General features: G+C 39.4%; 1 protein-coding gene across 1 annotated transcript in view; it reads left to right on the top strand.

Annotated features, from left to right (window-relative positions):
• LOC140235378 (inverted formin-2-like) overlaps nt 1-8,939 on the top strand; it is a 56,007-nt gene extending 47,068 nt beyond the window's left edge. The window contains exons 13-16 of the mRNA XM_072315405.1: nt 2,024-2,144; nt 2,968-3,132; nt 5,554-5,769; nt 6,585-8,939. Of these exons, the coding sequence (XP_072171506.1) occupies nt 2,024-2,144; nt 2,968-3,132; nt 5,554-5,769; nt 6,585-8,798 (2,716 nt within the window). The 3' untranslated portion in view covers nt 8,799-8,939. The remainder of the gene's footprint in view (nt 1-2,023; nt 2,145-2,967; nt 3,133-5,553; nt 5,770-6,584) is intronic.
• The last annotated feature ends 3,156 nt before the right edge of the window (nt 8,940-12,095 follow it).

Genomic DNA, 12,095 nt, shown 5'->3' with positions numbered 1-12,095 from the left:
TTTCTTTTCCCCTTTTCTCTTTGAGGCATCACTTTCGTCCAGGATAAATCACATTCTCATGTAAACAGAATCACTTGCTCGATATCCCTTGTTTTGTATCGGATGCTTCATAGGTTTTACTGCTGGTAAATCTCACAGGCTTGTATATAGCTGTAAGAGCTCTGTGAACTGATCATTATGATAGCAAGATTAGAGGGAGTCATATTGGTTATGTAAATAATGGTCAAAGGTCATGTTTTAAAAGGCCACTGTTTAAGCCAGGATGGTTATAAACACTTAATTGTCATGTTTTATTTGTACGTGCCGAGGATCACTTGGACCCCGTTTACAGTGCGAGGCTCGGCCGCGGCTCGGCCGCGCCGAGCCCACCTTCATTTCGGCGTAAACGCGCAGAAGGCCCAATGCGGGGCCAAAATTGGCCTCGCATTAGGCCACGCTCTGGAGGTGGTCTCGGCAGCGGCCGAGCCGCGGTCGCGCCCGGCCTTTTTCTCAGTGTAAACGCAAACTGGGCTAAATGCGCGGCCAATTTTAGTCTGGTTTCCGAACCCTAGCCTGTACTATTTCGCTATTCAGGATATTAACCACTTCAACGTCGAAAACTAGTATAGTTTAAGGTGGTTTTGTCCTGCAAAGGATTTTCTCCTTCGGCAAAGGCCTTTGCCCGAACGGCGACTTTGTCGCCACGGATTTCAGTTGTCAAAGGATCTGAAAACCAGACAATACCAAATTGCGTTTGTTTAGAAGTAGAGCGCCACTACGATTGAAAGGTTTGAATCAAAAGCGCGACCGAGCCCGGCAGTGTAAACGGACTATGGCCTCGCAATTGAGGTTGGCCTTGGCCGCGGCAAATGTGATCTGAATAATGTAGGCCCAAAAAAGTTCAACTAAGTATCTCATTATAACTTCAAGGTGCTATATTACATTCTTTTCTTTGTCGATCACGGATGACTGACATCTGATGACCCCAAGCGTATCACCTAACTCGTCTTCAGTGTGACGAGTTTCATATCTCGTTTATCATTGATTATATAGCAGTAGCAAAGTTTATGATGACTTTGTCGATATAGCAATGATGATTACAAGGAAGGTGATGACGGCAACAAAGAATAAGAAAGAGAAATGTGATATCAGCAATATTGGTTGGAAGAACTGTGAGAAGCGTGTTCTTATAGTGATTATTTCCTATGAAAATCTCTTGTGTATTTCTAGTTGATTGTTGAATATCTTTTTTTCCATTCTGACAGCATATCTTCATTCTTTGATGTAACTTTTTCTTCACTCCTGAGTGAAATTCCATTTGAGATATCTTCCCATAAAAGTAAATAGATAATTGATATGAATAGGACAGAGATTCAACTGAATGAAATTGCCGATAGCTTAATAAATTTGTAGGAAAGCAATCAGTCATTAGTTTTAAGCAATGAGTATACAAAATAGTACGCATCAGTGAGTACATTTAGTAAGAATTACTGACATAAGGTACAATACCTTTAGAATAGCCTAAGATGCCCAAGGCAATAGCTTGGGGTATTTAGACTGTTTCCAAGGTACTAAGTATGGGTATGATACACTCATGCCGGAACAACATGATGTGTATCATCTGTTTCATAAAATGTTGAAGCAGATCCTGATCATTTGATAAAATACTGTGGCAGCATTTTCTGTGAATAAATGAAACTATGAAAGTGCTTAAATGACAAAACATCATACTTTACTAACAACTGGTCGTAAGCAAGATATGTGTTCGGCAAAATGAATGCTTGGTCATGTGTATGCATGCTCTTAACCACTCATATAGTTAGGATCAACTTCAGCATTTCATAAAGCTCATTTACTTGATTGGAGATGTCTTACATCCTCTTAGAGACTTTCGACTGGGATTCATGTTCTGTCCTTCAACCCTTTTCCTACGAGAACCTGGTGATCTGTGTATTAAGTCTATGGGGATATCAGAATTCAGTATAGAATGGGTTAATGCTAAGTTAATTTCCTTCCTGACACCCTCCCTGTTCCCCAAACACAGACTGTCTCTTGACCACCTGACATCCGAGGTCAATCTACTGGACAGGAGTTTGGCAAAACTGACCAAACAGGTGGAAAAGGCCACAGATGACATCAAGGAGCAGCTTGGAAAATTCTTAAAGGTACTCGTGGTGCTTTGAGTATGAATCAGAATATTTAATGACATCATCCCTTTTGACTCCTATTATTGGTTAACGTGTGTGTGTGTGTTGTTTTTCTTTCTTTTTTTTATGGGGAGGGGGGAGAGAAGGTTGTGACTACACTAGAATCAATTGAATTCAAGTTGTTTTCCCAGAGTCAATTGTGCTATGCCAATGGCCATATCTCTTTCCTGCAGCAGTTTTGTTTGTGTCCTTTTCACCCTGATGCCATTAAGATTGATTTGATAATTGACTTCTTGTAGCCATGATAGCATATGTCTTGCAAGATCATACATGCCTCCTAAATTTTCTTTGAATGGCATCTTTCAAGGCCACCATTGCTCATACCATAGCTGACTATAGAGCAATATTTTTGTAATACCAATATGAGTATATTCAGAGCACCCGAATTATATATTAAATGCTGTTTTAGTCTTATCTAATCTCACAAAGTATCTCATTCATTCATGATTTTAGGTGCACAATCAAATAATGTAGTCAGCAGTTATTTGATAACAATGTCTTTCTGATAGTAGTATGTGGTCTCTGCCACGGAAGTTTCTTTCAGTTCATGTTGATCGCTACGAAAGAACAAATCTGCTCTGATTGTAATAAAGATTGACCAAATATCTACTCACTCTTCCTCCACCACCTGTACTGTCAGCATTTGAGCCATTTCTGCTTTTTTCCCCTCTTCTCTAAGTTCTTTGGTAGGTCATACAGTTGTATCAAATTTAGTTATCTTGTCAAAATGGCTGCACTCATATCCCATAATTATCTGTATGTGGATTATTTGCTTTTGTAGAATGCAGAAATTGAGGTCCAGGATCTCAAGGATGGTCTGGCCAAGATTGAACAGCTGTCCAATGAACTTGCCACCTACTTCTGTGAGGACCAGAAGACTTTCAAGCTGCAGGAATTCCTGCAGATATTTGAGACTTTCGCTAATCGTATCAAGCAGTGCAAGGAGGTGAGATATCAAATCATGGGGGGGGGGGGGGGAGGAGGAAGAACAGAGATGTAGTTAGTGGTGATGAGATTTTCATGGGAACAGGCAGACCAAATAAAATTATTATTATCTCTTTATGTGCCATGGTTTAACCCTATTCTAACTGGGGGGGGGGGGGGTCAAATTGACCCCCCCCCCTCGACGTTTCGCGCCACGATTTCGCAACGCGCAAAGCTTTTGCCGCGTCATTTCACGACTTTTTTCATTGAAGTCTCCCGCATATTTTGAGACCAAATTTGCGACGTTCGGGTACACCGTTTTGAAGTTACGTAATGTTTTGCATATGCATGTCAACCAAAAAACAGCTCAAATTCATGATATCGTGTGCAAATCCAATGCAAATTGTGTTTTTTGGTTAAATTGATATAAATTAGATTATTTCAACTTTTAACCATTGAAATTAATCAATTCTAGTGTAGATAAGCCTGAAAAAGTGCCTGCAACAAGTTTTGGCAAAAAAACAATGGAAAACAAAAGGTTGAAAAAACAATAAAATACATAAGAAATTAACAAAACAATAAAAAACAAAAGAAATAAATTTCAATTGAGCTATATTTTTACACAAAAATTGTTTCATGTGTCTTGAGGAACTCTGACACAAAAATTTAGCAATCCTCCAGTCTTTTTAATGGAGTTATAGGTGAAAATATGATTTCATGCACAAATTTGCATAATTAATTTATTAAAAATAGAAAGGCAATATTTTTCTATTGTATGACGATGTAATCTTGTAGTTGACATCCAGCTCTATCTTCAGGCAAAATTTCGCAGCGATTGCGCGATCGGCGGCCGAGATCTGAAGGGGGGGTCAAATTGACCCCCCCTCAGTAAAAACTTGGTCTCAAATAGCCCAGTTAGAATAGGGTTAAACCCCCTGTATGCCACATTATTCTGAGACACCAATTAATGTAGCCATGCTTTATAGAAACACTCCGCTTTTCAGATCTCTTTGGCCCGAATTCATGAAGGTGGTACAAATGAAACCATGGTTTAAACCGTGGACAAAAACCATGGAGCGCCAAGTGTCGCATGGAATATTTCATTACGAAATCAGTCATTTCGTTGATGAATTGATTATTTTGTCACCAAATGACATTTTGTAACTAAATGAACATTTCGTCCATGAAATGATGATTTCGTTAACGAAACGGTCATTTTGCCGACGAAATGACCAATTTCGTAACCAAATATTCTGTGCGACACTTGGCGTTTGATGGTTTTTGTCCATGGTTTAAACCATGGTTTCATTTGTACCACCCTCGTGAATTCGGGCCTTTAAGTTGAAGTAGATTTTTGTTACCCTGGAAATGTAATGAGCAAAGTTGTTGAGAAAATGCCAAACTTTGCTTTGATGTAAATTGTATGACAAATCTACGATCGTTTTTCTTTCAAATGACCAGTAGCCATATTATTGTAGAGGCGTTACTTTTGCACAAGAAACAGTGCCAGAAAGTTAGAATTTACTCGCAAGTCCAGTAGGAAACACCACTTGATAGCCAACCACCACATAAAATCAAGCTACCTGTGGCAGGAATGGAATCACGAGAAACGCTTTCATTGTACTATGGCACTTGGCGATTTATCGGTCCGTTTGGGGAGCTTTGTGCTTTTGAGCAGAATATGCCAAGTTGGCACGCCATCGACTGAGTTGGAGGTGCGAACGTGGCACGTAAAGATTTAAAACTAGATCACAGCTTGTAGTGATTCCAAAGGTACGATTGCAAGAAAGAGTGTTAGTGTTAAAAGCAATAGTGTGTTTATCTTATAATGTAAGGAAGGGTTAAATGACCTGAAGGAGCTACCAAGAAAACAGATAGTAGTACAGTTGTCAGGGATCCTGGCAGGATATGTTTGTAGTAGACATAGCCAGAGTAGTGGTTATAATATGTGGATGTATTTAAGATTAAATGTTATATAGTTAGATGTAGAGTAATGCAGTTTGCATAGAGCTTAAAGATGACACTGACAAGTACTTTCAGTATAACAGTACTGATGGTTAGCCATTATACCTTAATATCTTGCACACTATTCTTCCAGGAGCAAGCTTTCTCAAAACTGTTTATTTGGTGACCACTTTGTGACCATTTCTGTGGTTTTTTGTTTTGTTTTGTTTTGTTTTGTTTTTTTTTGGGGGGGAGGGTTAATTTGGACATATTTTATGTCATTTGTAGATTGTGAAGAATTAAATGATACCAAAATCAGGAAGGTGATATTTGTCCACTTTAACTTTCTTTTATGATGATGGATTGCATGTACATGTGTGTTAGATGAGAACTTATGTGGCAAGGATAGTTTCTCCTTCCCCTCTCCCACAAAGAGGATACTGGAATATGGATGCAAAGAGACTTGAAGTCTTTTTTTTTTTCTGTTGTTGCCCTGCAGGACAATGAGAAGAGGAAACTCCAAGAGAAGAAAGCCGAGCAGAGGAAGAAGCAGCGAGAGGAGATGGAGAGGAAGAAGGCAGCCAGGGCAGCAGCGAGAGGACAAAAGGGAGAGGCAGATGCAGGAGGGGCTCCTGGAAAAGGAGGCCTCAAGCATGTAGAACCAGAGGAGGAGGATGGTTGCATCATAGACCGGCTCCTCAGTGATATTAGGAAGGTTAGTGACAATAACAACAATCTTCTATTGGCTTTCTTAGCAGTACCCCATGCTCTTCCAAGTAACTTTTGTGAAATTTATCAGAACTAAAATATCTACTTCATCTGGCTTTACTTACCTATCCATTTAACATTTGCCATTCTGATGCCAGTTAGAATCAACCCAACTAAAACATTTCCCTTGTTATTCGAAGAGAAACAGCTTTGTACAATTGGAAACTTTGATGAATGTACTTGATCATTCTTTTTTAAGCATAAAATAATGAGCAATTTACCTCAAGAACAAGGGTAAAGAGGGCAGCATAAATGTATTGATCAGTGTTTTTGATAAGTTTTCTTTAAAAATCATAGACCTCACTTATGACTCCTGCAGTTTGCTGTTGTCTTTATCTAGATCTAGAACATAGCACATCACATACCTGTAGTCATTTTGCCTTGTTCTGGCAGCCTTTCATGGTATGTCTTGTTTTGAAAATTGGGATTGGGTTTCTTTTGTTGGCCTATGATTGTTAGGTAGTCTGTATGCCTCTAGAGGAAGAACAATGGAGGCAGTGTTTATTTCAAGGCTATCTGTCCATCAAAATGTCCTTTCCTTGCTATAATTACTACTGTGGAAATCCAGTGAAAATGCTATGTGGTATAGCGAAAAGAAAGTAATTGGAGAATACTTTGTTTGAGTAGAGAGGGTTGCAGATTAATCCTTCCTCAGGGGTCAAGATCAATAGACTTCATAAAACTCTGTTGAATGACCGTGTACTCATGGCAGATTTGTGTGGAGTCTAATTTTGCAAACCATTCAATTTTTCATCTTTCTAGGGCTTTGTCCTGAAGAAAACCAGGATGTCTTCGGCAGATGATGCAAGTCAAGATCCCAGCCCTCTGAAGAGCAAGAGGCGATCACTGCGGATGAAGTCGAACACCTCCATGGCGTCGGTGGGCTCCGCTTCCAGCACCTCCAGGAGAGAAAAGAGGAGCGTCATGGAGGACGCAGAGAAGGAGAGTGACACCAGCACCAGCGGAAGCACCAGGACTTCAGTGATGCCGATCAGTGAGGAAGGAGAGCAACATGGTGTTGCGGAAGGGAAAACCAAGAAAGAGCCACCTGCCGACGATGCAGTATTCTTATCTGAGGAGGAGCAAAACAAGAAGAATGTGCCAAAGTCTGATGAAAGCAAAAAGATTGAAAGTGCTCCTGTAGTGGGTAAGGGAAGTGAAGGGGATGACATGAAAACTACCATCAAAGGAAATCCCGGTATGCAACTGGACTTGACAGGTCCTTCTGTTAAGGGACCTGAACAAGCCATATCAAATGGAGCTCCTCAAACCGACAAGAATGAAGGGAAGCAAATGGCAGTAGAGGCCATGGTAATTAATGAGCAACAAAACGTGAAACCAGATGGCATCAGAGCTGGATCGCTCACAGCATCAATCAGTGGCGGACAAGATGAGGTTCGTGGTGAGGACAGAACTTCGAGTGATGTTGCTTCTCTCTCACCTGATGAGAGCTCGGTATCGACTCCAGCCGTTGTTCTGCAGGAGGATACCTCAAAGAATGGAGGAGAAAGCGTTAGCAATGAGGGCGGGCAAGATATTGATGTTTTGAACGAAATCGATGCCCTGTGCCTGCAAGTCGACAAGGACATCAAAGACATGAAGCGTAGATCTTATGTGGAAGAAAATGGAGCTGATCATGTTGAGTTTTCACCGCCAGGATGGGAGAATGGCCAAACTGATTCCGATACAAAGCTTGAAAATGGCCAAGCCCTTCATTATGGTGATACGACGCTCTCTGTCAATGTGAATGGTCAAACACCAAGTGACCAGCCAGCACCAACAGTTCAAAAGATAGCTGTCCCATCAGCACCAAAATCTGCTGAAGGAGGAGGAGCGACAAGTCCAGAAGGGCAAACAAATGGAAGCATGGGCAGTGACGGTGAAAAATCTGCACAGTCCTCACCATCCAAAGGGACAGAAAGCAAGAGCAGCAAGGGGCAGGATGCAGATGATGAACGCGAGACTGCCACCGACCTGGAGATGATGATTGAGGAGATGGAGGACGTGATCAACATCAGCTTTGAATCTGACAATACCAATAACAACCACTCGCGTCACAGTAGCATCAGCCTCACAGAGGAAGAGGCAAACCTCTTGGATATTCCTCAGGAGACGATTCTGTCAGATTCTGTATTTTCTCCAGACAGTGATGAAGAGGATAGTGGGACCAACGGGCCTCTGGAGAATGGAAGTCAAGTGCCTTCACAATTAGATAATGGCAGGGAAAGTGATGAACCCTCTTGTGTCAACGGAAGTGAGTCACATAATGGGGAAGTGGTCTCTCCAGGATCTTCCAAAGTAAAAACCTCTGTTTGTCTGCCACACATTGCCATAGAATCAGATGACAAAGGCAGCAGTGATCCCAAGTCAGCAAGTCTTCAAGAGAAACCAAGTCCTGATGCATCCAACCTTCAATCAACAAAATCACCTCAAGCCAAAGGTTCGCCTTTGAAAAAAGTACCAAATATTTCACCCGACCAACCGAAGCAACTCATCTATGCAAATGAGCCATTGCAGCAGCCACAAGAAGAACAGTATGATAGAGAGCAGTCAGATGAAGTTAGGCCTATGGTCTCAAAACCTTCAAGGAGTGCAAGACTGTACGCTTCTGTTTTCAAGCGCCAGAATAAGCGGAGGAAAGAGAACCGGGAGGGGCCCAGCGGGTCATCCATAACTGGTTCTGTGTCATCTGGCATCAGTGCTGCGCAGCCAGACCTTATCACAACCTCCGAGGCCAGCATGGACAGTGAGCAGCAGAAACATGCTGGGAACAGGAAGAGGAGAGGTGGGTTTTTCAGCTCCTTCTTGTCACGTGGCAAGAAGGACAAAGGAAAATATGATGTAGAGGTAAAGTCAAAGACTGATGCTCTTGGGCAGGATAGCACCAAGTCAGAGGAAGAGAAGAAACATCATAGAATGGGCAAACTGAGACTGAGCCTTAAGAACAGAAACAGATCAAAGGCAAAGAGTACTTAGAGCATTGTTCCACATCTGTATGTTCACGATTGCTTGAAAGATGTCTTGCATGTTTGTTTTTAGCTTTTTTTCTTTGTCCACCTCCATTTCACAAAGAGGCAAGACTTCACTTGTTTTGAGTTATACATTATATTTTTCCACCCCCCTGTGGCAGTTTAGTTTTTGAGAAAACTATACCTTTCGGGTTGAGATATGTACCAAAGTTTGGAATTATTTTACCATATATTGTCAAATGAAACTTTACAAACTTCTAATTAAATGACAAAGTTCAAGTCAGAATTATACCTTTCGGTTGAGATATGTAACAAAGTCTGGAATTACATTGCCGCATATTTTCAAATGAAACTTTACAAACCTTCAAATTAAATGACAAAGTTCAAGTCAAAATTGTAAGAGTGATCTCACAAAGAGATTACACAAATTTGATCTTAGCTTATAACATCAAGTTGTCGCAAGAGTTTGTTTATTCCTTGTCTCAAATAGAGGGTGGTACAGGACACTGTTCATGAAAGTTGTTAGCTTGTCATTCTCTGACAATTACCTTAGTAACAGTCAATGTCAGAGCTTTTCAACCAATCAAAACCAAGGATTTTACTGAAATTGTCAGAGAATGACAATTTGTTAGGGCTGATAACTTTTATTAAACAGTGCTCAGGATTAGGTTAGGAAAGAAACAGGTAGTTTCGAAGTTCATCACAGTCTTAGCAAAACAGATGGAAAGTGTTTGGTTGCCGACTACCGAGGGATATGAACATTCAGGTATATATCCATAAAGGAAAACTTTATGATGAAGATGTCATGTGAGCTTTGAGGTATGCATTTAATGCTTGCTTTCTCCACTTGTCATATGTAAATTATTGGCAATTCCTTGTGGATTGATCAAAAGTATGCAAGCAAATTTTAATTAGAAAGCTTCGCTGGTAATACAACTATAATGTTGCCACTTCATGATTGCTGAAGGCATCTATTCTCCATATAAGTTTAATGCATTTCTTATGTGTAAGCCTACCATTAAAGAATCAGCTACAGCTTATACCATGCTTGTTCCCATTCCCCTATCTTATTTGTGACTGAGCATCACTTTTTGGTTTAAGAATATTTTGTCATCATTACATTTTATGTATTAATTGTCATAAATATTAGGCAGGTTTGAAATTCTGTTAAAGATGGTCAGCGGCTTGTGTTTTCTGTCTCAATGGAGTATATGAATAGATTATTTTTATGTCGCTTTCAATGATATTCATAATATTTTCAATGCTTTCATAAGATACTGTTCTGTATATATTTATGTTAGTCAAAAATAATTTATATCAGCAGAGGCATATATTCTTTACATTGCATGTGTCATGACCCATGAGCTTGTATGATAGTCTGTAATGGAATAATTTGACTGTGTGCAAAAAGTAATGAGCCGAAGAGTGAGCTGGAGCAAGGTTAAAGGTTGCTTTTGCTGAGATATTGGCAAAGATAGGGAGTCGGGTACATGTATACAAGAAGTAAACCATGAGTGAAGGTACACAAGGTATTTTGTGGTTGGCAGTGCTTTTTTCACATTGAGAGCTATATCATTGTAAGAACATTCAAGCTGGATTTGCATAAATTCATTTTATGTATGTAATAATGAATGAGGGGTCTTATCATGATATTGCTCCTTTATGAAATTGTAAGTTCTTTTACATGATCGGAAGTAATGTAACCATCCATAGTGTATGAGAATGAAGTAAACACAAAACGATTCAGATTTACTTATTCCAATACAATTGTGATTTTGCAGTTGCCCTACTATTTATTTATCTGACTGATTAGAGTCACAGGCAAATTTTACCATGAGCGAAGTTATCATAGATGTACTTTTCTCGGGCTGTATGAATGTTTTTGATATTATTGTCATGTGTAGCAAGATAATCATTAATCATGGTATCAGAATTGGTCACAATACTTTCAGGCATCAACTTGTAACTTTGAAGAGCACAGTTTCCAATGCCCAGATAGTACTGTTCTTCCCTTCCGGCTTTTGAAGTTTTATTATAATATTACCTTTTCATTTTTGTTAGCTGTCATATCTGTCATATCTTACACAGGAAGGAAACAGGCGAAATAGATTGGCACCTTCTATTTTTTCTTCCTGTTTATCTCGTGGGTCAAGAGGTTTGAATGAGAAAACCGTTGCCTATGACCTAACCTGGGCCCCGTTTTATCAAAAGATAAAATCGATTTTAAATTTCCTTACCACACAGTCTGCCATAGACTTACAGTTGAAATCAACTTTATAATCGATTTTAACTCTTCATAAAACAGGGCCCAGGTGTGACAAAGGAATTGACATAATTCATATGACTAAATACCACTGTGTTTTACACAAAACAAGCTTTTCTTGAGGATACTGACCATAGAGAGAAATAATCTCACGGGCTAGTATTCTTTCTTCTTCTTTTTTTTTTTAGGTAAATGGAAGCATTGTCAGCCTTGTGGTAATGGATTAAGAATTAAGAACAAATTTGGAGATTGAAAAATATTGAACTCTTCAAAAATGCCTGGAAGTATGATGTCAAGTTGCACATGCACCTGCAAGAAATAATTACCATCATGATAACAAAAAGCCTGAAAAGAATCCGTGGAATTGAATGAAGGATTCCTGGCTGGTCCCAAGCACAGACTCACAAAAAATATCTCCCATATTATATGTTTTAGGAGCATATTAGAGTGAGCTCAAAATCTATAAGGTGTGTCATGTATATTGTAAACATCAGACATCGAGTTATAAGGTCACATCATTCCAAACTACTCGAAATAATTATGGTATTGTTGAAATGACTGTGTGGTTTATGATACAAGGATTTATATATTGTATGTGCTTTCTTTTTGCTGTAGATTTATATCTGAAATATCTATTTTATGACAAATTAAATCTATTTTCGTAGAGATCATTTTATCTGTTTTTGGTACTGGATCAAGTCCAAGAAATATCCTGCATTTTTTACAATAGCTTTAAAGATTTTAGCAATTAGAATTTTAACAGCTTTTTCAATTCTTAAGAAATTATCATGCCAAGATTTTAATCAGAACTTACTGTGAGTGGCAGTTGTAACCAGCACAAGCGGATATGAAAAAGGGCAAAACTGGAGACGGGTTTAATTTTTAGCCACGTGGTTCACTTGAAAATTCCTACGATGAAAAATTCTGCCACCACTATATTTAAATGAGATCCATTTAACTTATAGCCATTTGTTAAATATGTACGTTCTCCGTTTGTTATGTTCTATGATGTGTGCCAACGGTATGCGTGCGTGTTCCGCA

This window comes from Diadema setosum, chromosome 11, assembly GCF_964275005.1.
Source record: "Diadema setosum chromosome 11, eeDiaSeto1, whole genome shotgun sequence".
Classification (NCBI taxonomy): domain Eukaryota; kingdom Metazoa; phylum Echinodermata; class Echinoidea; order Diadematoida; family Diadematidae; genus Diadema; species Diadema setosum.
This window is presented reverse-complemented; position numbering and strand designations above follow the sequence as displayed.